General features: G+C 50.1%; 3 protein-coding genes and 1 long non-coding RNA gene across 6 annotated transcripts in view; 2 read left to right on the top strand and 2 right to left on the bottom strand.

Moving 5' to 3' along the window:
• Window positions 1-17,334, top strand: part of LOC149915229 (uncharacterized) — a 241,332-nt gene that overhangs the window by 217,545 nt on the left and 6,453 nt on the right. The gene's annotated exons all lie outside the window — the stretch shown is intronic.
• Window positions 1,375-7,357, bottom strand: LOC149915232 (uncharacterized). Its single transcript, XM_090122928.1, has 7 exons — window positions 6,176-7,357; window positions 5,482-5,889; window positions 4,829-4,894; window positions 4,428-4,487; window positions 3,807-3,878; window positions 2,765-3,431; window positions 1,375-2,492 (listed from the first exon to the last, which is right to left on the bottom strand). The coding sequence occupies exons 2-6, from the start codon at window positions 5,666-5,668 to the stop codon at window positions 3,130-3,132; spliced, it is 687 nt and encodes a 228-aa protein (XP_089979054.1). The 5' UTR covers window positions 5,669-5,889; window positions 6,176-7,357; the 3' UTR covers window positions 1,375-2,492; window positions 2,765-3,129.
• LOC149915231 (uncharacterized) lies at window positions 8,283-9,955 on the bottom strand. Its single transcript, XM_090122905.1, has 3 exons — window positions 9,175-9,955; window positions 8,445-8,578; window positions 8,283-8,328 (listed from the first exon to the last, which is right to left on the bottom strand). The coding sequence occupies exons 1-3, from the start codon at window positions 9,940-9,942 to the stop codon at window positions 8,298-8,300; spliced, it is 933 nt and encodes a 310-aa protein (XP_089979031.1). The 5' UTR covers window positions 9,943-9,955; the 3' UTR covers window positions 8,283-8,297.
• Window positions 9,955-16,141, top strand: LOC149915230 (RANBP2-like and GRIP domain-containing protein 8). The gene is made up of 6 exons (XM_090122931.1): window positions 9,955-10,060; window positions 11,087-11,180; window positions 13,711-13,822; window positions 14,154-14,310; window positions 15,052-15,282; window positions 15,664-16,141. The coding sequence occupies exons 3-6, from the start codon at window positions 13,779-13,781 to the stop codon at window positions 15,766-15,768; spliced, it is 537 nt and encodes a 178-aa protein (XP_089979057.1). The 5' UTR covers window positions 9,955-10,060; window positions 11,087-11,180; window positions 13,711-13,778; the 3' UTR covers window positions 15,769-16,141.

Below are 17,334 nucleotides of genomic sequence, written 5' to 3'. Positions count from 1 at the left end.
TTCACTGCCAGAAATATCTCACAGTCCAGTGATAAAGATTCACAGCTGCAAGGTTGTCTTCTAATTAAAAACAGTAATTACAAACAATCTGGATTTTTGAGCTAACTGTTATAATAAATATTAGTAGGTGGGGATTGCTAAATGGTGCTGCAGTCTCCTACTCGTAACATCCTTGCTGCTTCATTCTGGGTGCCGTCACTGAGCAGCATCTAATGGAAGTTCTTCCCTGCTCAGCTGGCTGCCTTAGTTGGAGCCCTGATGGCAATGACGTGGTGATGGCAGGCTTAGTTTTGCTGTTTTCTCCTCGTCAGAATACTCTGACTTTTGAAGGAAGCAGCTTCTTGTTTCCTGCCTTCCTGCCTTCCGCCCTTCCTCCCTTCCTCCCTTTTAATTTTAATTCATTTGGAATATCTATATTCCATATAGATGTTTTGAATATCATTATTTGTAGTGCTGAAAACTTTTTTAGAAAACAGTCATACTCAGTTAAAAAGGTATAATAAGGATGTTAAAGAAAGAACCCTCTGATGTGTTGACCAGGGATGAACATAAAAACAGCTCCCAGTTAATGTATAGGCAGCTGATGTGACTGCCTCTGTCCTCAGCAGCTTGCTCAAAGGAGCCCCACAAAGCATTTCAGCGCTGGGCTGCTGAGGGAAGCTGTCGGAACAGGAGCACTGTGTCCTCTTGCAGAGGACCGGGATGCTTTTACAGCTGACGGCTGCTTTGGTTGTGGCCACAGCTCCTGAGGAGTGCAGCAGTGCTGAGAGCTGAAATGGGGGAATGTTGCACCTCCTGGAGGATGCTGAGAAATCAGTGGCCTAGGGCAGGTGCTGGAGAGGAGCTGCAGGGTGCTATCGTGGCAGCTGGGCGCTGCTGGTAGCACAACGGACTGTGCCTCTGCTAAGGCGACTGCAGTCACAGAGCGAGCAGTGACAGCAGGCATACGAGGCTTGCAGCACTGCCTTCCTCCCGTCTCTCTCCACGTTCAGATTCTCGGCCCAGCCCACAAAGCAAAATGAAGTAGAGGAGGCAGGAAATGTGCTCATAGTTCTTGCTTGGTTCCTATTGCAGAGCAAATGATTGCCTGCTGTCCGGTAAAGCTCACGCAGAAGCACTGATGCTTTTGCATAATGCACTGCCACCCTTGTCCCCTGCCCGAGCCGGGACGTAGGGCACCCGCAGCCTCTGGGCAGCCTGGGCCAGGGCCTCGCTGCCTCTGGGGGAGGGATTTCCTCTACACATCGACCTCAGTTTCCACTCTTGGAGTTCAAAGCCATTCCCACACGACAGTGGCTGTCTGCCAATGCCAAGTGGCACACAAGGTCTCCTCGTGGGTCAGGTAGTGACATGACAGCAGTACAGCGTGGACAATTGTGATGGTACTTTCTATTTATTGGTACAGCACAGCCTAGAAAGCCCCAGTTGATGCCAGCTGTGGTTCTCTGGCTGTCAGATGATGTCCCCAAACCCACACACGGGGTGCTCCCAGCTCCTGACTGATGGTGGAGAAGTGGGAGGGCAGAAGTGATGCTGGGGGGGGAAGGGGCGGGAGTCAGGGGGCTGCTGTGCCTGTCATACTTCCCCCAGACAGTTTTTTTTACAGGTGTTACATGATCCCCCTGAGGGGGCCGCTCCCACCTCTTGATGGATGGTGGAGAGGAGTGTGAGGGCAGAGGTGGTGTTGGGGGGGCTGGGGGCTGCAGGGCCTGATATGCTTCCCCCTGGCATTCTGGGTGGTTTTCTGGGTGTTGGGCAATGCCCCCAAACTGACAACCTAGGGGGGCCGCTCCCACCTCCTGAAGGATGGTGGAGGGGAGTGGGAGGGTGGTGATGATGCCCAGGGGGATGGGGGGCTGCTGGGCCAGTTGGCTTTCCCAAGGCAGCGGTTGTCTGTCGGTTGGACAATGTCCCCAAGTCTACACACTGCTGGGCTCGCTTCCATCCCCTGATGGATGCTGGAGGGGAGAGCGAAGGCAGAGGTGGTGCTGGGGGCTGCCAGGCCTCTCAGGCTTCCCTGAGGATGTGGCTGCCCCCAGGCTGACACCCTGAGGGACCACTCCCGACCCCCGAAGGATGGTGGTGGGGGATGGGGGGTGGTCTTGATGCCCAGGGCGGCTGGGGGGCTGCTGGGCCTGTTGCTCATCCGCCAGGGTGCCGTTGTTTGGGTGCCGGCCGATGAGCACAAGCTTCCAAGCCAAGTGGGTTCCTCCCGTCCCCTAAAAGATGGCGGTGGGGGATGGGGGGTGGTGTTGATGCCCCCCGGGCTGCAGAGCCTGGGCTGGTGGGCTGTGGGGCCCGTGACGGGGGCAGCTGAGCCCGGCTGCTGTCAGGTCTGGCAGGGGCCGCCCTGGTGGTGCCATCCGGCTGGTGGGCAGGTGGTCACCGCCGTTGGCATCATGTCCATCTGCCAGGCCCCTTGAGGAGAGCAGGACGAGGGCAAACTGTGGCCGCAGACATCGTGCTGGGCTCCATCAGCTGCAGCGAGGCGCCTGTGGAGAGAGGAACGTGCTGAGGGCCCCTGCTCTCCTTCCTCAATGGCAAAGAGCCGCCCTCAGCTCTCAGCCTGTCTCAGGCCCAGCACTAAGAACGGGCTGCAGGAACGGCCGTGCCAATTCAAACATCTGATAGCGTAAATCTCAGACCACGTTAGCCAACAACTAACCGGCCTCTGTGCTGCTGGAACTACAAGTGCCTCCTGGCTCACAGCAGCCCTAAAGTAAAGAGTTGGGCAGGATGGGGGTGGGGGTGAACAACAACTCACTGGTTTCTCTGCCTCCATCGCCGGATAAGCAGACAGCATGTTATCATGGCTGCCAGCATGGAAACCAGGAAAGCTGCAGTCAGTGCCAGGCAGTACTTCAGTAAAACTTGATCTTCTGTGGCGTTTGCACGTCCTTCATCTTCCACACCTGGAGGAACAATGTGCTCACTGCTGTGTCTTGTGCCCTACTGGCAGTCTCACGAGAGGTCTGACATGGCCAAAAATGTTGTCTTTCACTTTGTTGGCCTCCAGGAACATGTGAAAATCCTTGGGCTGCAATGCTTCCCTGATTCCAGCAAAGCAAAGGGAACTCCCTAAGGCACTGCACATCAAGGCAGCGCCTTAGGGAACCTCTTTTTGGCCTCTCAGCTTTGTTTACACTCTGGCTCTGCCACGGTCCAGACCTTCCTGGGCCATGGATTTGCTCCTTCTTCTCCATCGTGCTCTAAGACTCCTTTTGCACTTGCCCACCATTGCCTCCTGAGGCTGGGTAGTTGTCTGACTAAACAAATCTCACTAGAGCAGGAGAGCGTGTGGATCTGTTTAATCAGGGTATAGACAGAAATACACTCACCACCTGCTGCCTTCTTCATGATTTTCATTAGTAAATGGGACAGTCTCTTGGAATATTTTCCATCTTCCCATGCCACTTTCCATCCCCCAGGACCTTAACAGAAAGCATTAAGATAAATCTTAGAGAAACAAAGTATTGAACTGAGCGGTCTTTACGGTGAAGTCAACAAAGACAACAGCCACCCTGGGATGCCTGTGGGGCTCCAGCACAGGAAGCAGCCGAGAATTTGGCACAGCCTTCCCTGGAGGCAATTCTGCACCCAAAGCATGAGGAGAACTTCCCACCACACACTGCAATCTACACAACTGCACAAGGGCATCACTGAAGAGCAGATGGTGCCAGGGGATCATGTGAGGACAGGGTACGCACATGCAGCTGTGCATTCTCACTCACGCTTGCAGACATGCCCGGCTGACATTAGGACTGTGAGCTGGCATCTCTCAAAGGAAGCAAAAACTCATGGCATACCAATACGAGTTGCTGGGGCTTCTGTCCTTGAGCTCGGCTGGGAAGCTGGAGACCATTCGACTCCACCCGCACCTGTACACAAACACAGAGCAGCTCCTGTCAGACATGGCCAGGTACTTGTTTAGACTGCAATGCCAGCTCCACAGCACTCTTCTCTCCCTGCTACACAGCAGCATCTGGCAAATAGCTGCTGGGTGCCTGCAGCAGCACCGTGCCAGTCCAAGAAGGAACCGTGTGCGGAACTGTCTGCAGAAGGGAAGGGGCTGGAAGGGGAAGGGAAGATCCCTTTCCTTTGGGATAGCCCCACAGGAGGCTTATGGAGCAGATTATGCTGAGCCTTTGGCAAGACACTGCTTATAGGCGCAGCTGTAATGAGAAACATTCCCATTGTGTGTTGTGATCTCTCTCTTCCTTAGGGACCTGCAGTGACTGGAAGGGGCTCAGCTGATGACGTGGCACTCAGACTTGGGTTGAAAGTTGCCAAGCTGGAGAGGTGGGCAGTTGGCTGGCACCCAGGCTTCTCGTGCAGGAGAAATCACCGGGCAGTGAAAAGCTGAACCCTTCCTGAACTACCACAACCACATATGAGCAGAGAGCGTGAGATGAAGGCTGGTGACTTACCTCTGGCATCCAGCCCAGGCTCAGGAACAGGACTCTGCTTTGGTAATTCACCAAGAGGACCTGCAGGCACAGATGTGATCAGACACAGGTGAGGAGAGCTTCCACTGCACCTTGGGGCCTGGGGTTTTTTTCTGCAGTGACCTGCGAGGACTGGCTGCAGGTCAGGGAATGACATGGCCCAAACAGCAAACGTATAGGTTCTCTCCTCCAAAGAGTGGCAAGGGCTGCCTTCCCACAGATATGTGACAACTCTCCAAATAAAGAAATACTCAGGACTGATCTGTGTACAGCCTTTGAGGCACAAAGAGACTTGAAAGACCCTTGGAGGTTCCTGAGTACCCAAATAAACTATGACGGCACTAACTTTTCTGCCTTCAAGGAAGCAGACACTCACAACTTACCTCTGGGTTTCCCCTGAGACACAAAAGCAGCCTTCATCCCATTGTCCGGATATGGAGCACCATCATCTAGAATCAAGAACAGAAGAGGGATGTTCCCATGGCATGTTGTGATCTCCTCCCTTAGTGGTGGGGGAGGGCTCAGCTAATGGGATGGCAGACTCAGGCCGTGACTGCCAAAGCTACAGGGTGATCTGGAGCCTGGCACTGGGCAGCTTTCCGAAGCTCTCCAGGCCACGTGCAACACCCCTCCGGGACTGTGTGGACGAGCACACCAAGAAAAGACACCTAGAGCAAACTGGGCTCCAGCCGGGGGTCTCTGCTGGGAACCAGGATTCATCTATGGGGAGCACCAGGAAGCCGGAGCAGAAATGCTCCCGCTTTTCCCAGCACACATCTTCTGAGCTCCCCCTAGGTCAGCCCCGGCCAAAGAGCGTGCTCAGCCAGCAGCAGAGCCACGGCCCGGCACGGCTGGAGCCAGCCCTGCAGAGCACTGCTTCCTCACGCCCTCGCCTGGCTCCTGCGCTGCTGCCCGTCCCCCCCATCCCAACACCCCCACAGAAGGCAGCCCCAGGGCAGCGCGGCACACGGGGACAAGAGCCCGGAGCTCTTGCCCTCGCCGCCACTCGGTTGTGGCCCTGTCTCTGCCCACCCACCTGCTGCTGGCGCTCGCCACGGAGCGGCACAAGTCTCCTGGGAACACGTGGCCGTCAGGAGGAGGAGGAGAGCAAGGCGGGCGGGGGCCGTGGCCCCCCACACTCGTGCCATGCTGCCACCACCACCGCTGCAGCCACAGCGAGTGCTGCTGGGCGGCACAGAACGCCTGGGGCACACGCTGAGCATTGTGAGCTCACGGCACCAGGCGGGGCGTTGTGACCCCACGTCCCCACGATGACATCTGTTCCGCCACCAGGGCCAGCTTCCCCCTGGGCTTGCTGTGTGCGCTGTCGTGCTGGGGGAGGATTCCCAGGCATCTAGAGCAGCAGGAGACCACTGATGTCACATGGACAGCACGGAAGTGTGGAATGGCTCGGCTGGGAAGCGACATTAAAGAGACAGAGACGCTGTCAAAGGAGAAAGAAAATCACTTCAGTGTTGTTTTTACTGCTTTGTGCAAATCTAGAGATTCACTTTTCTCTTTTAATGCCAAAACAGAAGCCGGTTCTTCAGTGACATTTCTCCTTCAACCCTCCCACCCCATCCACTCTCCCCTCCCATCACCCCTACCTCTCTCATTTTCTCCTTCCTCTCCTCTCCCCTCTCCTCCCCCCCTTCGCTTCCCCTCCCCTCCCCTTCCCCCTCTTTTCTCCCTTTCCCCTCCCCTTCCCCCTTGCCTTATGCCAAACTTACCTCTCCTGCTCTTCTGATTCTCTTGCCTTGCTTTCCTTTGCAATGCTATGCATTGCTCTCTCCATATTTATTGCCAGCCATTCTTTTCTTAGCTCATATTCTTTACTTTTTACTTGGCTTTTTTCTTCTATTCTCTTTGCCTTTCTTCTCTTTTCTTCTTTTAGTCCTTTTTTCTCTTTTCATATATTATTTTCTCTCTCTTCTTTTATTTTCTCTTTTTTCTCTTTTTATTTTTTTCTTTTTCATTTTTCTTTTTTCTCTTTTCTAACATTAAATACTTTTTTCTCTTTTTTCTTTTCTCTTTTTCTTCTTTTATCTTTCTTAATTTTTTTTTGCTTTTTTTTCATTTTTTCTGTTTTCTCTTCTTTTTATCTTTCTTTCTTATTTTTATTATATATTCTTTTTTCTTTTCTCTATTTTGTCTCTTTCCTTTTTCTTTTTTCTATTTTTCATCTTTTTTTTCTTTTCTCTTTTTTCTTTTTTCTTTTTCTCTTTTTTTCCTCTTTTTCTCATTTCCTTTAATCTTTTTTTCTTTTTTTTTCCCTCTTGTTTTTCTCATTTTTTCCTCATTTTTTTTCTCATTTTTCTTTCTCTCTTATTTTTTCTGATTTTAATCATACGTTTTCCTTTAACCCTCCCCTCAAACCCCCCCTCCCCTCCTCTGCTCCCATCCCCTACCCTCCCCATCCCCCTACTCTCCTTTTCTCCCTTACCCGCACCTCCCTTACCCCTCCCCTTCTCCCTTCCTTAGCCTACCATTACCTCGCCTGCCCTTCACTTACCTTCTCCTCACTTCCTTCTTATTCATGCTCTTGGCTTTTCCTGCTACTCAAGCCAAATCTCAACACTTGCCTGCTCCGCTTGCTGCTCTGACAAGTGCCTCTCAGCTCTGCTCGCAACTTAACGCCTACTGCCTGCCCTTCTCTATTCCCTTCTCGTGCCCTTCAGGCTTCTGCTCCCCTTGCTGAGCAAGCCCATGCCTGGTAGCTCCCCTTCAACCTCCTCCGCCCTTTGCCTTTCTCCTCACAGATGCTTGCTTCTGGCCAGCACTCCTGCCCACTGCCTAGCCCACAGCCCGCATCTCTTGGGGAGACAGCAAGGTGGCCTGGAGCTACCCACACCTCCTCCCGGGCACGGCTTCTCAGCTTTGCTTCAAGCCCACAAAAATCCCCAAGGAGCTCCTCTTACCTTTGGGCTCAGCTTCTTCTCCTGCCGTGCAGCTCCTGTGCCAGGCCAGGGCTCAGCTCTTCCCACACTCCTCCATTCCTGCCGGGTTGCATTTTTTCATTCTTTGTCTTGCTTTCCTTTGCTCTGCTATGGTTAGCTTTCCTACCTGCTTTCTCTACATTTACACGCATTACTTTTTACTTCTTATTCTCTTTTTTCCTCTTTTCTATTTTCCTCACAGTCCTCCCTGTTTCTTTTTTGTTGCTTGTTTGTTTCTTGGTTGGTTTTTCTGTTTTAATCTTTTTATCTTTTCTTACTTGTTTTTTTTTTTTTTTTTCAGCCTCCTGATGTTACTTTATATCCATCTGTTGGCCCCCTTTATCCCCCTTATCGTTTCTGTATATGGGCCTTTACCAGTGCCTCTTCTCCCCACATTACCCTATAGCCCCCCGATAGCCCCATATTCCCCTATACTTTACTATAGTCTACACAAGCCCCCTAGAGCTCCCCTACAGCCTTTTATAACCTCATATGTCCCACCTATACCTCTCTGCAGACCCCTATCGCGCCTGTTTCTCCATATCACACCCACAGCCCTCCCACTGCTCCCTCTAGCCCCATATCCTGGGGGTCTTGATAGATGAAAAACTTAATATGAGCCAGCAGTGTGCACTTGTGGCTCGGAAGGCAAATGATATCCTGGGCTCCATCAAAAGAGGGGTGGCCAGCAGGGACAGGGAGGTGATTGTACCCCTCTACACTGCTCTTGTGAGGCCCCATCTGCAGTACTGCGACCACGTCTGGAGCCCCCAGTACAAGAAAGACAGGGAGCTGTTGGAGAGGGTCCAGAGGAGGGCCACAAAGATGATCAGGGGACTGGAGCACCTCCCTTATGAGGACAGGCTGAGGGAGCTGGGCTTGTTCAGCCTGGAGAAAAGAAGGCTGCGGGGTGACCTCATTGCAGCATTTCAGCACCTAAAGGGAGCCTACAACAGGAGGGGAATCAACTCTTTGAAAGGGTTGATAACTGCAGGACGAGGGGAAATGGTTTGAAGTTGAGGGAGGGGAGATTTAGGTTGGATGTCAGGGGGAAATTCTTTACAGAGAGAGTGGTGGAACAGGCTGGAACAGCTGCCCAAAGAGGTTGTGGATGCCCCGTCCCTGGAGGTGTTCAAGGCCAGATTGGATGGGGCCCTGGGTAGCCTGGTCTAGTGTGAAATGTGGAGGTTGGTGGCCCTGCATGTGGTAGGAGGGTTGGAGATTCATGATCCTCGAGGTCCCTTCCAACCCTGGCAATTCTGTGATATCCCCTTCTAGCCCACCTATTTGCCCCCTACAGACATCTGTACAACCACATTCTCTTATATCCTCCCCCAGCCCCCTATATCCCTCCCCATAGCTCTCCCCAGCCCCTCTGAGCCCCTTCCCAACCCCCCCAATGCTCCCTATAGCACCGTGTCCCCCCTAAGCCCCTCACCGCCCTCCATTGCCCCAAATCCCCCTAGACCCACCCCTAGAGCCCCATATACCCCAATCCCGTACCACAGCCCACTCCAGCCCCGTGTGCCTCCCTATACCCCAGCAGCCTTCTGTAGCCCCCTGCCCCCCCACGGCCCTCCCAGCTCCCCACAGCTTCCTAGCCCCCTCTACTTCCCTTCAGCCCCTGTATCTCTCCCGGAGCTCCCCAGAGCTCAATATTGATCCCACATCCATCCCACAGCCACAGCCCGTCCCGTACATATCCCACTTCCCCACATCCCATCCTGTCTCCATCCACATCCCCACATCCCAGTCCCACTCCCAGCCCCTCACCCCACACGGAGGTGGCTTACGGCCGCGCAGGGTTCCCTCCCCGGCCCGGCGGCGCTCTCCGTCCCTCCCGGCTCCGGCGCCGCTGTCCTCAGCACCGCTCCCGTCGTGCCGCAGTTCCGTCTCGGTGCTGCCCGGACAGCTCCGGCGCGCAGCGGCTGTGGGACCGGCACCACCTGAGGGGAGAGCCGGCTGCCAACGGCCTTTCCCGCGCACTGCGCCTCAGCCAATCGGAGCCGGCGGCGCTGCCGCTGACCAATGAGAGGCACGAACGGGCCGGAACTGCCCCTGACCAGTGTGAGGCCGGGGAAGGCCGGAGCTGCCGCTGACCGATGAGAGGCACGAACGGACCGGAACTGCCCCTGACCAGTGAGAGGCCGGAGCTGCCGCTGGCCAATGAGAGGCACGAACGGGCCGGAACTGCCCCTGACCAATGAGAGGCCGGGGGCGGGGCAGAGCGGCTGTGGGGGGGCCTCGGGGTGCTCTCTGTTGCCATAGGGGATGGGATCGGGGCTGTGGGATTGCGACTGGGATGAGGGAATGAGATGGACAGGTGGGTGATGGGCTCGGGAGGAGGGACTGGGAATGAGATTTGGAATTGGGATGTGGGATGTAGGATGTGGGGTTGGGACGTGGGGTTGGGATGTTGAATGTGGGATTGGAATGTGAGATTTGGGATTGGGATGTGGGGATGTGGATATGGGATGGATATGGGATGGGATATTGGGCAATGGGATGCGTATGGGATGGGCTCTGGGTATGGGGTGGACTTGGAATGGATACGGGATCATAGAACCATAGAATTGCTCAGGTTGGAAAAGAGCTCCAAGGTCATCAGATCCAACCGCAACCCAACATGAAATCTGTTCAGCCGTGCTTTGTGTCTCTGTGACGTCTGTAAAGATTGAGGTAAAAGACCCAAAGTAAAAGGAGGGCTGCAATCAGTGATTTCTGGGAACTTTGTAGAACTGAAGAACTTCTGAAACAAATGGATGTTTTTGTTCAGCAGAGGGAAAGTAGTCATTTCAAGATAAAACCTGCTGTCCAGAAAGCCTGCAGATGTACTGTGGAACATCCTCTCTAGGCACTAAGAGCAAGGTCTTTTTTCCCTTTCACTTTTCCTTTCCCTTTCCCTTTTTCTTTCCCTTTTCCTTTCTTTCCTTTTTTTCCTTTTCCTTTTCCCTTTCCTTTTCCTTTTCCTTTCCCCTTTCCCTTTTTCCTTTTCCTTTCCTTTTCTTTCTCATGTTGTGCAGATTTTCTCATTGAGTATCTGAAATGTAAGGGAGATACCCCAATGTAGTTCACCTTCTCTTTTTCATAAATAGTCAGTATGGAATATCCCAAACTGCCGTTCTGAATGGCACCACCCCAAAATACATGGTATGGGTTTTTGGTTTGGTTGGTTGGTTATTGTTTGCTTGTTTCTGGAGATATTTCATGTTGATGAGTTTTAATGGTGGGTAGGAGCCTCAGAGAACACCAGGGTAAGGACTCGAGAACTTTGGTCTGGTTTGCAAATTCCCTTGTATCCTTCTGGGCATGCTTTTAAGATGTTGGTCTTCCTCCAGAGAGATTTTTATTATTTTTTCCCTTCACTCCCCTTCCCTGTTCCCTCCCCTTCCCCGTTTCCTTAACTTCCCTTGTCCGACCTTACCTTCACTTACGTTTTATTTTTTATCTTTTTTTTGCCTATTGACTGGGTCAGCAGGAAGGACGTAGACACGAAGGAAGGCATAAGCTTATTTTATTGTCAATTTCAAAACAATACAAAAACAAAGCAGTGCCCTAAAGTGAAAAGATAAGCTTAGCAGGAAAGAAAATAAGCAGTGCAGCGAGTCTAATCATTACCACGTCATAATATAATGACATGTAGCATAGTGATAGTGATTAAGAAAGATGCATCACCAGTTGCCCTACTCCTTTATCGTCATCCAGATTCACAGTGGCTGGGGAGTCCCGGTTGCAGGAAGGATCTGGAGAAGCTGTCCCAGCAGTTGGGAACTCATACGGCGATGTGTCCACCCCGGAGGTGAGGTCTGCAGAGTACTAGGGTAGGCAGCAGTCAGGTGGAACATCCGTTTTCCTTTTCTCCTCTCGGTTTTCTTCCTGAATACCCTGTCCAGGGTTCAAGGAGGAGCAGAAAGAGCTGTGCCATCTGTTTTGGTGTAGCACGGGCCTCTTTGGCAAGACTGAGCGCCCAGAGCCCCGGCAACATGCTTAGTCAGGTAACAGACATTGCAGCAAAGTTCCCTTGTGAGCAAGGCTCCCCACCCTGACTTTGAGGTCGGATGGCAGGGGGAGTGGAAGCTGAGGGAAGCGGCTGTGTGGGAGGGCACGGAGCTGACTTGTTGGGAAGATGGTTTGCCAGGGCTGTGCGCTCTTCAAACTGGTGAGCCCTCGGTAGAGTTACGAGGAGCCCAGTGCTGTCAGTCCGTACAGATCCCTGCGTTTTGTGGAACTGAAGAGCCCAAACAGGGGACAGGTGTTCCTAAGCTTCTGGTTTTCTTTCACGTGCTGTGTGGTTGATATTCCTGTCTGTGTGACAGCGCTGTGGAAGGTCAGGAAAAAGAGAGGGAGAGCTGGGCCAGTGTAGTTTTGCTGCTGTACGTGGCAGCCAGATGATTCCCTGCGATCTGGAAATGGTGCACAGATCATAGAGAGCCAACCAGTGCAGTTAGTGGGAGCTATTTAATCCCCAAAGGTGCTGCTCTGCTGCTGTGAGTGGGTTCTATTGCAGAGGCAGCAGATTCAGCAGTGTGCTGCAGAGCGTGAATGCACGCGGGCTGCTGTTCTGCTGCAGGGTCTTGGGGTGAGGCAGCGTGCATCTTCATTTTGAGCTTTTCCAACAGCAACAAAGTTCTCCTGTGGCTTTGTTGAGCTGACTTGGGTGCTGTTTAGACTATGCAGTGTGGAGCGTACCGCTGCCAAATTCAGAGATGCTCTTCAACCGTTCTGAGATTCCTGTTGGGCTCAACAAAAACCATTGCTTCGCTTCTTGTTGCACTCGAGGCCAAGTTCTGTGGTTTGGTTTCATCTTTGCAGTGATGCTTACAACTCACTGTCTAGCACAGTCAATGGTGGAAATAGTGACTGGTTTTCTTGTTGTGCTGATTTTGGAAGGGAGGGTCTTTCAAGGCTGCCAGCGTGTCTGATGAAGTTTCTTTTCAACCCTGTTTACAAGGAGATGTCAAGCATGACTCTGCTCTGATGAATGTCAGCGTGTCCTTGTTTTACTTCAGAACACAGACTGAAACTCAGGAGACTTGCGTGAATAACTTCCCCCCGTATTTTGGGGTGGGAAGAGGGTTGGAGATGAACTTCAGGCGTACTTAGACTGCAGAGACTTGTTTCACGTTATTTAGTTTACGTCTGCCGTGAAGTTTTTGCTTGTCACTTCCTAGTTCTCTAGCTCCTTCATGCGGGTAGAAAATGCTTTTTGGATGCAGTAGTCTATTTCTGATGTTATCAGCCCAAGATAACTTCACAGCACGCACTGTGTGAGTGAAAGGTGAAACGTAAGTCTCCAAAGGTATCTATGGAGGGGTAGGAGGAGGAAACAAAAGTGAAAATACAAAAAGCAAAGCAGAAGGCAGAGCCGGCAGGAGGGGAAGATGGCAGAAGCACCAGCAGGAGGAGCTGGGGTAACATCTTCACTCTTAGTTTGTAGGATTTGTTTTCTCCTGCAACACTGTTGTATTGCAACAGCAGCAATAACAAAAAGCTCAGCTGTAGCAGACCCCATTCTTCTGATTTCTTTAGTCAGAAGTGTTTGTGAAATGTCCCAAGTATAAAGATCAGTCGCTTGCTTCGCTAATGGCCTCAGTTTTCCTTTGGTAGCTTCTGCCCGTTATTGGAAACAAGATTCCTTTCTTAATCCTGTCTCTTTCAGAAACAAAGGCTTGAATACAAGAAGTGGGCTGGTAATTAACTGTTAGCACTGTTATGCGTTGCTGAAAAGAGGGCTCTTCCTGTTCAGTTGCTTCAAACGTACTGTACATCTGACATGTGCCTGTCGTGTTTGTTTTCGTTTTCCATTCAGAAATGGTTGAAAGGATTCATCTGTGCTAAGCTGTATTTTGAAATAAAAGAGTATGAACTTGCTAAAAGGTAATACGTGTTGATGTATGTGGTTGATCTGTTCTTGAAAGTGTAATAGAAAAGCCAGCTGAAGTAGAGAAATCAAGATCACGATCATGCCTTTTTAAGGTAACAGTAAATGGAAGGATTGGGTGCCACTGAAATCCTTCTAAAGGAGCAACTGCATTAGTTATATAATACCAAAGAAATCATGGAGTTGAAGTGGCTTTTATTTCATCATATGATGCATCTGGTTCTGTGAGCTGCTGCTCAGAACTCAGTACTTGCTGACAAGTAAGTAGCATTGGTACGTGTAAAAATAATGTTGTTCCTCACAGGAAGGTCTAGGTCAAGCATCTAGAACTAAATATAGCCCTGCTTTCCATTTGACAGATTAAATTCCCTTTAGCTTTAGCTGCACGGTGTGGGGGGACTTGTATTATTGAGGAGTATTGATCTTTCTGGGTTTTCTCGCTCTGTAGATACATATCTACTTATCTCAGTGTCCAAGAGAGAGATCCCAGGGCACACAGGTTTCTTGGACAAATTTATGAAGCTCAGGACAACACAGAAAAAGCTGTTGGGTGTTACAAGGTAAGCGATCCACTGACCCCCTGTAATGACCAGCTTTCTTCCTTTGTAAATGGACTTTTAAAATGCATCTGTGCTGTGCATTCCTTAAGCTCAGAGAGAAAATGTGTTGTGGACAAATTGTATGATGTACATTTTGCATTGCCAAATCTGTCTATGATGTACTTAAGAAAGGATTCTTTTTTTGGTAGAATTGGCTTCAGCTTTTATTTATTTATTTTCCAGTTGATTCTTTCTTTTGTGTCCTGACTTGATCTTTGTGGTAACTGCTATGATAGTCTTCCCATTGCCCTTTGGACTAAGGGTCTGTGCCTGCTGTGGAATTGCCAAGCAGGGATGATGGTAATCTCCAGAACCCAATACAGAAGGATCTGGTGCTGAAGATTGTGGAGCTATTCTGCAATAAAGACACCAGTGATGGAAGAGCAAAATACTGGGTTGAGAAAGCTGCCAGGCTGCTCCCCAGGAATCCTGCTGCTCTCAGATTGAAGGTAAATTCCAGCTTCTCATCTCTGCTCTGTGCCTTGAAGAAACTTTCCGTATCTGACTGGGTGCTTCTAGCATGCCATCTAGTCATCTCACAATATTTCCTTGGCTAAATTAGTTTAGCATTAGTTTAGCATGAATCTATTACATGTTAATTTCTTTGCTGTCTGATGTTTTTGTCTAGCTTGCTTGAAAATTGCAGCTCTGAGCTTTCTCATGCGTTTTAAGGTTGAGGTGTTCAAAAATGTGGGGAAACTGTGTTAGCAATAATATCCAAGAAGTTGAGTTTAGATAGTCGCAACAGACACATCAAGTATTGCCTAAGCTGCTTTTTAGTTTTTTGAGTTTAAAAATGCAGAATGTAGGAAGTGCTGTCATTCTCAACTACAGTGTAAATGCTTTCATCAGTTATGCAGTGTCACTTTGGCACTTATTATGTAGCACAGCTGCAGGGACACAGAGGTTCTCAGAGGCTTCTGTTAGCTTTCTGTTGTCTTATTTGGACCAGCTATTCTGTAACAAGGTGTGCTGTCTCTGTCTCAGATAGTCTGACAGTCTTAACTTGGCATCTACGAGAGGCACAGTGAAGTTTTTTCCCCTGTTATCTCGTTTCTAAGATGTTGGAGTAATTCCAGCAAGTCTGTAGTCTGTGTAGCGGAGGTGAGCAAACTGTCAGGTAATGTGGTTGTTGAAAAGGCTGATGTGGAAAAAAAAATATATTAATACGTTGCCTTGATGTTTAATAGGAGAAGTTTCAAGAATATAAAGTCGAAGATGGCTGGAATGAGCTCTTTTATGTGACTCAAGCTGAACTCCGTGTGAGACCCGATGACGTCTACCTTAACATCAGACTTGTTGCACTGTACCGCTCACGCAATAAGTTACGAGATGCTGTGCTCCATGTTCAGGAGGCAGAGAAGAAAATACCTCTGGAGACAAGCTTGGAATGGTACTCCTGTGTCGTAAAGACACTTGAGGTACTTAACCATCTTTTGATCCTGTCATAATCTTCCATATCCTCAAAACTGGTCATAGTCTGTTATTTTTGTTCCACTGACAGCTATTGCTCAAGTGATTTAACTTTTCCAAATGAAAGTCTACTGAAGCCAATTGTTTAATGGGGATTTTCTTCCTAAAGTTAAACCTTGCTTATTTTCTTACTTCAAGTCTAAGCTGGATATAGCAGCTCCATCAGGGGGAGAACTGTTCAAAGAGTTCCTGGAACTTTACTGCTGAAGGATATGTTAATGCCTCAGCTGTGATCCTGGGTTAGGTAGCAGTGTGTCCTGGAGAAGTAATGTCCTTGCCTTCACAGAAAGATGGTGGTTCCTCATCCTCTGATGAACTTTATTCTTTAGGAATGCCTCAAATCAGCCCAGGACAGGACTTGGAACTTAATACAAAGAATTGGGGAGCTATCAAGAGCAGTCATCTACTGGCTCATTCTAGCTTTATTAAAATGAAGTTTGCTTCGGGAGATGTCCATCAGCGCAGAGAGGCACTTGAAAGGTATTGTTTCATCTTTACTGCATTTAAAAACCAAACAAACAGAAACAATCCAGAAGGGAATATGTTTTTCTGAGTCACAGAACATCTAGCAGGCATCAGTTTCCCTGAGTAACCAGTTTGTGGACAGGAGAGGAGTTTCTCTGTGCTAGTGTATAATCAATGAAAATTATATAAAGGAATATTATATAAATCAAATAATATCAAGATGTCATAATAATGAAATAAGCAAGAGAGTTAGGCAGAGCGAGACAAAAAGAATAAATAGGATGCTTACCCATGTCGTGGGCTTGCTCAGGAAAGACCAGTGGAGTGGATCATCCAAAGAGGGAGAGATCCTTCCCTACTGGTAGTGAGCTCTTAAATGGGTCTAGGAGAGGTGGAGCCAGGCTCCACCCCTTCCTGCAGCACAGGTGAATTGCTTTCACCTGTGCTCCCAGGGCTGACTCATTGCTCACCTCAGGTGACTAATCAGAGGTTCAGGCCGTGACTCAGCAGTTCCCATACACTCCACCCCTTCACGGCGTGAACCAATGATCAGGTTGACTAATGGGTAAGCTTTTCCTAATACAGAGACCCACTTATATCACGACACTTATACAGTTTCCATCGCGACGCATGTTGGTACAATTCAAGACAAGTGACGATTGGTGAACGTTGATATTCTTGTATGGGCCAGTGCTCGATGAAGTTACTGGAGGCATGCGGTCGTCAGGTGCAGGTCCGTCCTCTGCTCCATCAGTCCCATGTAGGCCATCACCGGGTGTCGCACGTGATCTGACTGTAACACTGGAACGCTTTGATGGCATTTCGTTCCTTGCAGTGATCCTGAAGGCTCGAAGACTCACGGGGAGTAATACAGATGTTTCAAGGGTACCAGGAGGAGAAGGTCTGCTCTCCAGGGCAAGATACAGGCCGTCCTTCTATCCTGGGTCAACGCTTCCACTTGTACTGGGGCACGTCCCGGCCGCCTGTACCACACCTTCTGGCCAGATATCTGTGGCTGCATAACTTTGTCAGGCACCAAAGGAGGTCTCCTGATCTGCCATAGGGACATGATGGGGGTCCCTTTAGCAGTGAAGATCGGAGTGTTGACCACAATATCAGTTGGCCATGTACCTATTACTGGAGGAACTACTGAGCCTCCCACCTCCAACAGTCTCCCCCAAGGTGCAAGTAGGCCACACCACTTGGGTCCTACCTGCACCTTCCAAGGCCATTTTATTCTATGGGTGCCTGGTTCTAAATTCTCAGGGGCAGGGAGCAGAAGATTATTTTCATTACCAATCTAGGTCTTACCTGATAATCAGTGCCCGTAATTTGGATCCTAAGCAGGGTGGCCCATGTTGTCTGCAGCATTCTCAGGGCACTGGGTCTGCCGTCTCGGGGTCTTTCATTCAGGTCCCGCAAGGTTTCATACAGTCTTTTCGTCCACCCCTGCAGGGACTGGGAGTCTGTCTTCAGGGCAGCCTTAAGAATACCGTTATAACGTTCAATGAGGCCTGCCCCCGTTGGATTATATG

Source organism: Phasianus colchicus, chromosome 22, assembly GCF_987193195.1.
Source record: "Phasianus colchicus chromosome 22, bPhaCol1.hap1.1, whole genome shotgun sequence".
NCBI classification, from domain to species: Eukaryota; Metazoa; Chordata; class Aves; order Galliformes; family Phasianidae; genus Phasianus; species Phasianus colchicus.
This window is presented reverse-complemented; position numbering and strand designations above follow the sequence as displayed.